Genomic DNA, 14,174 nt, shown 5'->3' with positions numbered 1-14,174 from the left:
GATCCACGGTTAAGGAGAGGCCATTAAGTCTGCTGCTCAAGGCCACTTAAAGACGCACACATACATCCTCCTAAAGACATGGCAACACATACACACACACACACACACTCTAGCATATGAAAATCAGGCGTCCACATTCTGTAGTCGATGAAGTCATGCAAAATCAATAGAGCCCATTATTATGGGGTTAATTAAGACTGAAAAAGTGAAGTATTTTAAAACACATGTATAAAAAAAAGTCACACTCAAAATTGTGCATCTATTCCTGGAAATGCATCCTTCACCCCATGACAAAGAAGGTGAACTGGCTTTAGACTGCAGCGCCCACAGCAGTAAAAAGCTGCATTAAATTTAGCTGCATTAAACTCAACAGGAAAATCTCTTTTGGCTCTGTAACTGATAATACAGACTTACTGTAGGGGCCAAGGTAGAAATATGTAGTGGAGATGTACAAACCATAAGACTTCTACAGAAGAAATAGATTAGACCATGTGGTATGCTCAGTGAATATCATGAATGTCAAAGAAGTAAGAACATTTTATGCTGTAATTACATCAATAATAGTGTTTATATATTGTCTAACTGTGCTTGATCCTGTGTAGGCAAAATGTGCCTCATCAGTTCTGACAGGAAAACTAGAGAACACCTTATATGTAGCGGTTCTACGAAATGAGGGGGGGGGGGGATTGAGTTTCTGAAAAGCTGATGCATGTAATCAAAAGAGACTTCAACACTGAAGTTTGGATTGAGATGATGTAAATGAAGATTCCCACCAGCGATCTCTCAGCAGGACGACGGGCCGCTCGTCCAAAGAGAATATTTCATCCAAGCAGCTTTTAATAAAGATTTCAGAACAGGTCGGTTCAGCTCAGGATCACTGTGGTCTCTACTGGAAACCTTTACTCACAGCGGTAATCTGGACGTCTGTCCTTTTTTTTCATCATTTTACCTCCAGCTTTTACTATTCCTCCACACACAGCGGCATATATAATAGGGTGTATGGCTACGTATCTCTAAAAGTAAAAGAAAATGCAAGAATAAAAGTCGAGAAGTGAGATAAGTGTCGGTGAGAACTGCTACACAGGAAAGCTTTCAACAAAAAAAGTATCTCCATAGTAAATGCTCAGTATTGATTAGATCTCAGTTTGTTATTTAATAAAATGACAACAAGCTTTGAACACAACAGTGATTAATTGATCAAGCGGACAATCAATGTTCCCTTTATAAATGACTCAGTTGTTCAATTTAATTGATCAACCAAACAATCAGTGAGTTAAACAGAAAGGGCTTAGCTTTACTGTGTGTGTGTGTGTGTGTGTGTCAGAATGAGAGAGGAAGAGACTTGAGATGATGATGGGAATGGCAGGTGTGTATGTGTGTGTGTGTGTGTGTGTGTGTGGGAATGAGCTGTGGAATGCGAGTGGGAATTCTGGTGCTGGGATGAGAAAAGCCCATCGGTGAAGGTCAGGGTGTTTGTGTGTGTGTGTCTGTTAACACATGTGAATCCAATGGCACTCGGGAGGATAGACGGTGAATGTTCAGGGGAGATATTTTGGAAAGGGCGTGGGAGCGTGACTGGAGAAAACATGGTGTGTTTTTGTGTTATTGCGTCACCTGGAAGTGAGTGTTAGGTTTGTGCAGAATGTCGAACAATTTGTTGAATTTGATGACGTTTTCAAGGGATAGTTCAACATTTTGGCAAATTGGCCCATTGCCATAATCCCTATAGTTTTAGAAGTAAGTTCGTTACCTTTAATTGTCGGTGCAAGCTATTTTTAGAACGGCGGAGCAGAGCTGCGAGCTGCTTAGCGCTACGCTTATATCATAGAGTGGTGAATGTTTAGGTCACAACTTGTCCATGAGAGCGTTTTGGAGTTGTTGGATTGTGTATTTGATGAGTTTGAAACCAAGAAATCCCATTAGCCTCCGTAGCGTAGCTCTGAGCAGCTCACGGCTCTGCTCCGCCGTTCTAAAAATAGCTTGCACCGACAATTAAAGGTAGCGAACCTACTCATAAAGCTGTAGGGATCATGGCAATGGGTCAATGTGCCAAAATGTTGAACTATCCCTTTAAGCTAATTTCCCCCCAGAAAAAAAAGGAAGAAAGAAAGAAAGCACATTTGTGTGTGTGTGTGTCCACTACTGTTAGGTTAACATGCTCTAGTGGAGGTGAGACAGCAGGACGTGTGTAGTCAGCAGCATGTGAAATATGACACTGTTGTTCTTCTCTTGACTTTTATAAAACATCTTCATCATCAGTTCTGTTGTCAGCTCATGCACATTTAGCGCACGCACACACCCCACTTTTGTCTCCCGGAGGTGGGAATGCTGGGAAATGGAGGAAGAGGTGGCGGGTGGAGGGAAATCAGGTCAACTCAAAAAGTTTCAGTACATCATAAAGTGACTCTGGCGATGCAACAGACAACACGCAATAACAGGCTAATGTTGGGATGGCACCAGAGTGTGTTAATTAATGTGTGTGTGTGTGTGTGTGTGTCAGCTTCACAGGACTGCAGTGGTAGTGAGAAGGCCGCGCTGAGCTGAGCTGAGCAGAGCAGAATCTGTGTGATGAGAGAGATCAAAGTGCTCAGAGACCTCATCAAACTTCCCAGCATGCTCCCTGCTGACCCACCTGATACCAGGAGCAGATCTCACCTACTCTGTGTGTGTGTGTGTGTGTGTGTGTGTGTGTGTGTGTGACAGACAGAGACAGAGAGGGGGAGAGTGAGTGAGCGAAGGATATTTATTTGCATACATTTTGCATCGCTTTCAATTTGCGCGCCTAAACAATTCCAGCCCTGTGTTTATTTATCCCTGCGCAGCGACAGTTTGCTTATGTCTGCATGTGTGTGTTTGTCTGCGCGAGTGTGCGCTTGTTAACACCAGCGCCGACCCTCCACCTCTCCAGATAAGTTGCATTATTTATTGAAATGTCGAGGAGCAGCATTTTTCTCCCCCCTTTTTTTTCGGTGGGCGAGGCCTGTAATTCTGCTGACGGCCCGTCACGGACGCAGCAGACGCCTCGACCCGTCTGCAGTGCACTTTCACCAGTGGATCTGAGCAGGTTCCTACTGTTTTGTTTCTGTAAATCGGATCCTGCCTGTTAGCTAGAGATGCACAGCCAATACCGATCCGATACTACTGTTGAATGAATGAACTGTATACCTTGCCATGCAAGTGAAGGCATCAGGCTTGACATAAACATTTAGCCTTGTTAAAAAAAGGTAACAAATTAAAGATATAAATGTACTTAAAGCAGAAGTAAGCAGAATATTTGTGTTAATATAAGTCTTAAATAGTTCTATCTTCCGACAGCAATCACTTACATAGAGTGTTTGGTCTGAAACACGGGTCTGTCAGTCACTCTGCTCGGCTGTAAGCCGAGGAGAAAACTTCTTTATAACTTCTATACTTCCTTGTATCCTACAAGCTTTATCCAATGAGGAGAGAGAATGGCATGAAGGGCTGTGTGTGCAGCCAAGGGATGCGCGTGAATGTGGTGACGTAGGGACGAGGACCAATAGATCCATGACGAGGGCGGGGGCTGCTAACTCCATCGGCTGACAAGAAGTTAGCCAAAACCACCGGATCGCTTACTTCTGCTTTAATATTATTTATTAACAAATAACAAAGTGTACATTAGCAGTAAAAAGAAATAGATAACACTATGACTGGATCGGAATGCTGAATCGGCCTAATTTCATCCAATATCCGATCCAGCTAATTAGTCAATATCGGAGCTGATATCCGATCCGGGTATCGGATCGGTGCATCTCTACTGTTAGCTACCTGTTTCTTTGTTGCACCCTTTTCATCAGCTTAGAGAAGGCGGAAAGTCAATGATCTGCTTTTTGCTCATTTGTTGTGTGTTGCTCTCAGACCTTAGATGTGTTGAGGATCTTTGACTGGACCTGTGTGGTGGAGAACAATGAGCCATCTCAAGCCCATTGTCAGTTGATTTTCACCTCGTCCAGGACTAAACTGGCCCCAGCAGCGGCTGCCTAAAAGGAAAGAAGTGAAGAACGCGATCAGAGAAATGCATTAAGATATGCTAACCGAGGCAAACGACCAGTCTGCTGGTGTAAATGAACCATAGACAGAGAGACAGTTCATCAGAAGGTGAGGAGAGTAATGGGTAGACATTGGACAGGCCTGATCGTCCTGTTTGCTTGTGGCTCTTTGTGTTTCTGTCTGAATAATGTAATAACCATGCAGGGGTATGTGGGTCAGTGGGGCTTTTCTCCCCCCCCCCCCCAGAGACCCAAAGCCACACCCCAGCACACACACTTACTTAATTCACTCACCGAGGGCCCCCGCGACTCGTCCGCCTGTCTGCCTCGCTGGCTGACTCGCCACGTGACGTCATACATTTTTCATAAAGTCTGCGACGCTCGGCCGATATTTCATCCACGGTATCGACAGGCAGGGTGAGAGTCCACTGTAAGGAGTTACTGCTCCCTCTCTCTCCTCCTTTTCTCCAGCCCCTCCCTGCCTCGCTCCATCCCTCTCTGGTCCTGTAATTAAATTAGCCCTGTCTGCGGATGACAAAGGGCCAGTCATTCGGGCTCTGCTTAGATAGCGAGTCGCTGCACTTAGAGCGGATATGAAGTTAAGGAGGAATGCGCTGAGCGGAGCTGGGTTCAGTGCGGCTCTCCGGGTCTCAGGGTGAGACGGTGGGAGAGAGGAGAACTCAGGACTGGTGGGTCCAGATCAGGCTCCCAGGCTCCGACTCAGGCTGAGCTGGGACCAGGCAGAGAATAAACGCTCCTGCATTTTAACTCTGACCTTTACTGCAGCCAGCAGCCCAGCATGAGGAGAAGCTTCATCACTGTGATGGGCTGACCTCACTTCTGGTTTAAAGTTTACTCTTTTTGACTGTAACTAGCAGTTATTATATTATATGAAATTGAAAATCTGCCTAATTTTTTAAGTGAATAGATTTGGAAATAGTGAAAAACGACTTCAAATCAACATATTTAAACAGTTCTGTCTGTCCAAAAGGCCATCCACAAGTCAGTTTACACAAGAAAATATTCTTATTTCAGCTGAAACTACAAATGAATCATTTTAAATCATTAGGAAATTATCAATTTAACAGCTATCATCTGGATTGAAGTCTGACCCATGATTCTTTGCAGCATTTCAGCCCATTTCTCTCTCTCTACTAGACTTTCCATTGTCTGTTGCTGTCTATAAAGAAAGGAAAATATGTCCTATGACATAATTCTTCAAGCAACTAATCATCTTAATTGTGTTATTTATTCATCAGGGACATTGCATAACATTGTATATTAAATTAGTTCTCTCTAATTTGCAACAAATGACCCAAATATGTCTTGAAAACAAGGGCTGAAACTATTACTAAGTATTAAGTAGGTGGTGGGAATCAGATCAGATCCACAACTTAAAAAAATGTGTTTCTGATTGAGTCTTTTATTTTTTCTAACAGTTTTAGACTTGCTTAGACTAGATTGTGTGTGACTGCTTAAATTCAGAGGGTATTTTGTTCTGAGGGATTAACAGAATGCGCCGGTACAAAACATCTGCATAAAATATCCTGAACATGTGGTAAATAAACACATTATTAGTATTTTGAAGATATGAGCTCGCTGTAGCTTTGAGACAGAAGAGACACCAGAAAGCAGAGTGAACAGCAGATGGACGAAACACAAACCTGACTTTAAACAGATGGACAGATAATAAAGACAAGCTTTAAGTTGTTCAATACTAAGCTGGCACTACTGTTTGTCTAGATGTCTGGTAATGAACTCTCTCTTCCTATAACACATTGATCTAATCAGATGGTTTGAGTCAGTCATTTAAACTTATTCATTTTATTTTGTGCATATTGTTGCTTTTATGATAATTCTCACTGAATGTAAGTGTAAGCCTGTTTCCTGTCTCCTCTCATTCAGTTGTGTGTGTGTGATGTTTCCTGCTGACACACTCATCGTCTGTGTGTGTTTGTTTCGTGCAGTGCTCCCCACCTGTTCGCCGCTGGACTTCCACTGCGACAACGGAAAATGCATCCGCCGCTCCTGGGTGTGTGACGGAGACAACGACTGCGAGGACGACTCTGACGAACAGGACTGTCGTAAGTACACTCACTTACCCTCTCTCTTTGTCGCCAAACCAAACACACAAACAATCAGTGTGCAGTCGCATCGACGCGCACCGTCACGCGCACGCACCGACACACACACACACTGGCCCTGCCTGCTCTGTCTGGGACTCGGGGGACGAGTTATTAAAGTGGACAGATGTGTGACGCAGCCATGTGCAGTGAGGTGTTTGTGAGAGACACACAGGCAACTTATTTAGACTCTAAGCAAACACACACACACACACATATAGAGGTCAGCACTCCCACATGCAGCACACAAGGCATTCTCTGACCTTTGCCCCTTAGTTTATTTTGTTCCTGTTTGGATTTGTGGAAGAGCGCAGCCTGCAGTGAAGTGAGGACTGCATGTCTATATCTACAGTCATATTTATGTATCCCTGCACCGCTGCTCGGCGGGTATGAGCATATGTCTTTGTGAGGACCGTTTGCACACGGACATCTTGTTTTGGAAAGCGAGAGTCTGCTCCCTCCACTTCATCAAAGAGCTGTTTAAGGAGTTAACGCTGCATTCATGCAGTGTTGGCAGATTGCAGAGGAACAGGAAAACCCTCTCGTCACTCTGACTCGGGAGCATTCATGCATTATTCCAAGGTCGTAAGGCCTTTTGAACCCGGTGTGAGCGACGCGGCTCTCTCATACATTTGAATGGAGACGGTCTGTTGAGGGAGGGAGGGGGGGGGGGTGCAAACAACAGAGGGGCGTTCAGCAAAAGCAGTGCCGTTCGGAAATTAGCAACCTCTTCTCACCTGCCCAAGCAAGAAGAGCTGACTGCTGAGATCTGACAGTCCTTCCCTTCCAGTTTGGACTCCCAAGACCAATGTGGAAAGCCGACTTCAGCGAGAGGCGAGGACCAACCCACACAAATGTCCCCGACACAAACTGAAACCCAGCCGAGCCACCAGCGCTTACCCAGCCTAAAGTTTTGCTTCGGTAACTTTTTTAGAAGAAAATCTACTTTTGGTCTCTCTGATGCAGAGCTCGTTCCAATCAGAATAAGCGTGGGACGGACAGACTGGCTGATGATGTTGGCATTCAGATTCAGACAGTACAACTTTATTTATCCCTCGAGGGCAATTCCTTTGCAGCAAAGTAGTTAATACACGGTATGACAAGCCAAATTGACAGATTAGCACACTTGAATACAAGAAACAACAAGCAGGAATAAGTAAAGTCAAATAAAACCTTACTTTCTTATATAAATAACAAATACACTGGCTTTGAAAGTGTAAGTTAAAATGAAAACTATCAGATATCACCGCCCATGACGCCACAGTGTGAGTGTGTGTGTTGAAAAGCAGCAGCTGGGTGCTTACGCTTAAATGAATTCTATAAGAGCAGATTCAGCCCAAACTTGACAGCCATTGTTTTCCATAAAACCTCTTGTCTTCTCCCTCACATGTGCAGCGGTCACAGGCAGGTTAGCTCCCTCTCCTCTGAATGATTTTTCTTGTCTGTCTGTCATCCAGTGATTTCTTCTCCTCCTTTGTTGACCCACATACTCTATCAGCAGCCAGACACCGAATTACTTCCTGATGGGGAAGCTGGCTATGAATTTTTCATCTTCATGCCCAGTAAATTTCCCTCCTTCCCCTGTTCCCAAAACTACTTATTATTTCATGCTTCTTTCTTTCTCATTCTTTCACCCCATGTCTGTCTGTCTTTCACCTCCCGATATATTTTGTTTCTCCGCGCCATGCAGTGGGGGTTTATTTCATTATTTAGAGACGGGGGGGAAGACAATCCTCCACGCTCGGCTGGAACTCAAGTAGTTGTCAAGATTTCAGACAAACATGGAGGCCGAGGTGCGTCTCAGTGTGGTTGTTTGTGTTTGAACATGAGATGTTCCGAATTTTTTAAAGTTATAAGAACATTTCACAGGAATTAAAAAAAACCCAACAACCTGACACCCATTTCTTTCCACACACATGCAGTCAGCCTGGTAATGACTCTCAGTGCCCTTTGCCCTTTGACGTTTGGCTGCTGTATGAATGATGAGCGTCTTGAGGGCTTGTTGACCTCTGACCTTCCTCTGTTTACCTCGCTGGTGGGCGGGGAGAGAGGGAGAGCACGGGAGAGGGACAGAATCAATTATTTTCTAACAAGTTGAATTAATGAGCATATTAGTCGACAGCTCAGGTGAAATTAAACTCTCATTTGGACCTGCTGTCGGCTTTTTTTTTTATGGCTTTGAATCCTTTTCTTCTTTTTGCGGGGGGAGGGGCTGCTCTGGCGTGGGGTGAGGTCAGCTGAGGTTTAAGGGACAAAAGAGTCTGACAGATCAATCAGCTGAGATGATAGATGAGAAGATATTTACTTGTCCCTCACACATCACATTCGTATTTACTTTATCTTGGTGTATAGGTATCAAGAAATTGCCATTCAAGGGAATAATTTAACCAATAATGAACTCCATAACCATTATGTGTTCAGAGAGCTGAGTCCTGCTCAGTACAGAGCCTGGTTTCAACTTGTAATGACCAAATGTAGGGATTCCCATCAAAATGTTTGATTATCTGTAAAAAACCAAAGGAATATCAGCTGATGTTTTCTATTCTATCGTTTTTGATATTGGTATCCACTCCAGCTCATAATCCAGTGTTGGTCGGGCTGTTGAAAGGGAATTACAACTGCATTTTGGTCATTAGCTTAAAGGGATAGTTCAACATTTTGGCTATAGTCCCTATAGTTTTAGGAGTACGTTTACCTTTAAAGGGACAACGAGGAGTTTCTATTTGGTTATAAAAAAGTCTCACGTTAATGTGGATGAATCTCCGCTACCCACACTTGTTAATGGCTCCATTTTCGATAAATATATCGTTTTGTCTCTATCGTTATTTTGTTATTATTAGTGGTGGTGGAAATGCTGGTCGAGCTGACCAGGTTTCTTTACTTTCGGTTTCGTGGCGAGTCATGAGAATAACGCCGCTGAATCGCCGTTTATGGTCGGAACTACGACGGTATGTGATCGTCTTTGAACCTCCGACTTTAATTATTGATGAATGAAAACATGAGTCCGTCTTGCGCCGGTCAAAGAATTTCACGGTGCGCGCCGAGGCTCATAAATGTAGTGTGAAAACGTTTCGCTTTTCCAAAACTCCTTGTTGTCCCTTTAACTGTTGGTGTAAGCTATTTTTAGAACGGCGGAGCAGAGCCGTGAGCTACTCAGAACTACGCTACCAATAACGGTGAATGTGCATGTCACAACTTGTCCATGACAGGGTTTTGGAGTTGCTGGATTGTGTATTTGGTGAGTTTGATGAGGGAAACCAAGAAATACCATCAGCTTCTGTTATTGCAATGGGCCAATTTGCCAAAATGTTGAACTATCCCTTTAAAGGTTCAGTACACTTACTTTGTTACAGAAAAATATTTTTGTTTTTCCTTTTACAGAGATCTTCCAATCCTATTTCTTTCCTCCACCATACTGATTCTGTGAGCTTATACCGAAAATTCATCTGGTGTCAGCGCCTTAAAATGTTAACAGATGTTCAGATGTGATGTGATTACTGTTGCTCTTGTATGGGTTAACTCTTGAATTAAATAACACTTCCATCCCTGGCCCCCATTCCTCCATATTAAAGCTGTTCATATTGAGCACATGGTCTTGTTACCATTTCAACTTTACAGTGTAACATGTTGCCAGCTCCCAACAGCAAAGAAAGTTCATTTCTGAGAAATCAATTTTATCGACTTCTGAAACTACAAAGTTTATCAATAAATTACACGGTGTAGACTTGCACACTCGCCATATCCTGATACTGTATTTGAGGCAGTAACAGATGCAAACTCTACTCTCTGATGGTTTACAGACTTATAGATCATTTAAGTGGACTGAGTTTTCTGAGGCTATGAGATATCCAACTTTGACATTTCTGCTCCCAACAGCGATGGAGGTGAACGAAATTGCGCCGATGCCTCGGAATCGCCTGAAAAATACCATGTGAAAGTTTTAACAGCAGCATCTCTCTGCAGATGATGATTCATACCCCTCACTATGAACAGTATGCGCGGAGAATATAGCTGAGCAGCTCTGGGAAAACTGCACGGCAAACAAACTTTTTGGATCGCGTTCACCTCCATCGTTTCGTGCATCAGTAGAAAATTCCAGAGGCTGATTTTTTTTTTTTTTTTTTTTTTTAAAACCTCACTAACATTAGCATGGAGATTTGGAAACAGTAGTTGCGTGGGGAAAAATATCAGCTGCCAATGTGCAGACAAAGAGAGAGAGAGAGAGAGACGGAGTCAAACTATCTTGGAATCATCCCCTGTGCTATGGTGAAATATTTAATATCCAGAGGTGTACAAAACACACACACACACAGGCCCTCATGTCATGTCAGTCATCTCAGAAGTGCAGTATGTCAGTGGTAGCCTTGACTTGTGCTGTCATGCTGCAACACAGCTGAGAATAGATGAAAAATCTCCCTGAAAAACAGAAAAAACTTGATCCTCTGTGTTTTTTCCCCCCTGTCACTCTGTTCTGTGGACATCCTCCTGTCTTTGTCTCTGTCTCTGCGTATCTCTCTCTCTCTCTGTTTGTCTCAGCTGTCTAACACTCACACACATGGCAGTGATAAATTATAGATTACCTCCTGCCAGGGGCCATCCATCATTGGTTCTCCTTGACTGTTTACGTGGCCCCGGGCGAGCGAGGCGCGGCCCCCGTCATCGATCGCAGTGGTAACGGTAGAAGGCAGCGTTTTGAAAATCCATTCAGACTTTTTTTTTTTAATCTGTGCATGTGTGATTAGAAGAAGCAAAGGTGGGAGAAGTCGTTTGGGTAATTGAAAGGGTTTGAAACTGAAACACTGTCAAAGTCACAGTGCCGGCAGTTCAGTGGAGGGAGAGAGGGAGGGACGCTGTTGATGTTTTCCATCTCTTGACTCAAGGTTAACTGTCTGGTGAAACAACATTTTGTAACTCACAGCAGTCACTTTATTTAACTGGGACATAGAACATCCTGCTGGGTTTCAGGTTCAGTGGATGAAACCAGTCCTGCATTCAAACTTGCTTTAGAATTTGAAGGAGCTCTGAGTTTGCTTAGAAATATCTTTTTTTTTTTAGTTTTTATAACTTTTTTTCAGCTAATCAATACAAGAAAATGTTCTTTTTGAGCAGAAAACCTTGGACCATCCTTGTTGCACCTCAAAACCTGCAAAAAAGACAACAACAGACACTCCCTACAGTCAGTATGCAAACATCGGTTTAAATTGATTAACACAGTGACAAACCCATGGTTAGTGTTATAATCTGACTTTCTCAACAGTGGTTTCTGTAGCCTGGCAACACGTTAGCCTTTCTGAATGTTGTGTGACGGCAGCATTTCAGGACATGAACGTGTTGACGACTGAGACGCACTTACACTGAGCTCTGTGTACAGATCTGGAGTCAGTCTTTAAGATCGGTTCGAGGTTTTTTCTTCCAATGAAAACCATTGGCTTTTATTTGAACTTCTACAACTCAGTCCTGCTGATGGACATCGAGTCAGAACGTCTCTTTTCCGGCCTGAGTTCTGCTTGAGTTTGAAAAGGAAATGTTTCTTCCCTGCTGTGGCCAAGTGCTGCCCTTAGTGGGAATTGCTGGGTCTCTGTAAATAAATACTATTACGAAAAGAAGGTTTAGACCTGCTCTATTTGAGAAGTGCTTTCTGTTGCAACTTGGTGTTATGCCAATAGCAAATTGAAATGGTAAATATCCCACCTTTTCATAAGCGGAGGTTGACTTGTTGCTGCACCTGCACTTTTCTTCCCTTTTGTTTAATGTCAGACTAGAACACTTTATTACAGCACCTCATCGGTCCTGGAAGAATCACATCTCCACTGCCTGAGACAACAACTGTGGTAACTTCTGTAGAATAACTCCCACATCAACTTGGTAACGGAGTATTTGTTCTCATGATGTCCCTCGTCATAAAACCTCAGAATGAGCTGATGATAGGAAATCCAGCTCAAGTAAAAACAGACAACATTGATCTTCAGCATTTCTAATACGTTACTGACAGTTGGCTCTTTTAGACAAATCAGACCTGAGCGTGGAGACAGTGGAAATGGCAATTTATGTTCAGATTGTGGTTTGGGATGTTTCTGTGGATGTTTTGAGTGGTTTTTTTTTTTCCTTCCCCCATCGTTAATCCAAGCTAACCGCAGCCTCTGTGGGATGGATCACCAGATTTCTCTCACATCCACTCGTTCAGGAGGTTTGATTTTGTGGGTTTTTTCGGTAAGACGTCGGTTCCTCGTCTTGGAAGAGGGAATAAATATAATCATTACTGTTGGAAATGTTTCCCCCTCTGATCAGTCAGTGACTGTGAACACACTGTACACGCTCAGCCCTTCCTCCTCACTGCGCTGTCGATCACACGTCTTTTTGTGCAGATATCGAACCACGGGAGTCTTTGAGCTCCAGACCCTGCGCCCCCCCCCCCCCCCCCCGGGAGAGTTCAGCATGTTTTAATGGAGAGAGAGAAAGAGAGAAATCTCTGTTTCTTCTCCTCGGCCCGTTGCTCTGAGTCTGACATAAAAAAGCCACAGTTTTAGATATAATGCCTGCTGCCTGTTATCACAGTCTTGCACAGTATCTGCTCTGTGCGTTTGTAGTATCCTCATTATTTGTCCTCTGACACCTTTTCTCTCTTCTCTCTTCTCTCTCTCTGTGCAGCTCCCAGGGAGTGTGAGGAGGACGAGTTCCACTGCCAGAACGGCTACTGTATCCGCAGCCTGTGGCACTGCGATGGCGACAATGACTGCGGGGACAACAGTGACGAACAGTGTGGTGGGTGCACACGACAATTACAGCGTGCAAGCGCATCGGCCGTTCACACTGTCTTTTATGTATTTATTTATTTGCACATACATACATACATACATACATACATGATATAAATAACTCTATAGAGAGTGAATTATATAAAAAACAGTGTGCAGGTGAGGTCGGAAATCCATGGATCGATTGATTTATTTGGATCCCCATTGGCTATGGCATTGCCGAAGCTGTTCTTCCTGGGGTCCATGCAACATATTTATTTATTTATTTGTTTATTTCAGGCATGTCAATTAAATCATCATCATCATCACACTTCATCTTAGTTCAAATAATACAATACACATGGCCGAAAGGGAAAGCGGGAGAAGCTAAAGCTTATCTAGTCCCGCCCCCATTACCCACAGAATAAAATCTTCATCACAATCTTTTCTTTTCTTTTGCTTCTTACATTTTGACATAGCATTTTCTTTTACTCATGGCATTTTGACATAACATGTTACAGCAGCAGGTAGTATACAGAGCTGAAGTCTAGCTCTAGACAGTACATACAGATTACGTGTGTGTCTGCACATGTGTCCATGTATCAATGCAATTTATACCCCGTACAATACAATCCATGTTCAAATACAACATAAAACACCAAAAAAAAAATACAAACAGATACACAACACAACAATACACAGACAATACAAGACAGCTCCCTAGGTCAGTAGTGGTATGTAGTATTTACATGCCATGATGTCATTACATGTCTACATACAGTATATTATATATATTGGTCACACAATTAGAACTCAAGTTTCTATAGCCCATTGATGTTACATCCAATGCCATCGGAACTCAGTCCCAAAATCATATTTGACAGAATTAAAGCAGATTTGACAGTATCCCATACTTTTAGTGTACATCTCCAAGAACTGTTTCTGTTGTGCAAGGTGTCATGCTTGTACTTACAATTGTCCTACATTAAATATTGGAGGGTGTATAAATTGTCCCCACCATGACTTGCAGTCTCTTAAGAAAAAACAGATAAATATACAACTTATGGGGTGAAGGTTGAATAAATGGTAGAATAGGTTTGAATAGAGAACATCAACAGAAAAATAAAATAAAATAATGCCTTGTGTGCTTTCCCTGACAGACATGCGTAAATGTTCGGACAAGGAGTTCCGGTGCACGGACGGCAGCTGCATCGCCGAGCACTGGTACTGTGACGGAGACACGGACTGCAAGGATGGATCAGATGAGGACAACTGCCGTGAGTTATTCTGTGTGTGTGTGTTTAGGG

At 43.2% G+C, this 14,174-nt stretch overlaps 1 protein-coding gene across 4 annotated transcripts in view; it reads left to right on the top strand.

Moving 5' to 3' along the window:
• Positions 1 to 14,174, top strand: part of lrp4 (low density lipoprotein receptor-related protein 4) — a 150,583-nt gene that overhangs the window by 98,778 nt on the left and 37,631 nt on the right. For all 4 annotated transcript variants that reach the window (XM_085771311.1, XM_085771330.1, XM_085771321.1 and 1 more), the window contains exons 3-5: positions 5,978 to 6,094; positions 12,782 to 12,895; positions 14,028 to 14,144. In XM_085771311.1, the coding sequence (XP_085627437.1) occupies positions 5,978 to 6,094; positions 12,782 to 12,895; positions 14,028 to 14,144 (348 nt within the window). The remainder of the gene's footprint in view (positions 1 to 5,977; positions 6,095 to 12,781; positions 12,896 to 14,027; positions 14,145 to 14,174) is intronic.

The sequence above is a fragment of the Trachurus japonicus genome, chromosome 3 (genome assembly GCF_045865225.1).
Source record: "Trachurus japonicus isolate A0001 chromosome 3, Traja_1.0".
Lineage (NCBI taxonomy): Eukaryota > Metazoa > Chordata > Actinopteri > Carangiformes > Carangidae > Trachurus > Trachurus japonicus.
This window is presented reverse-complemented; position numbering and strand designations above follow the sequence as displayed.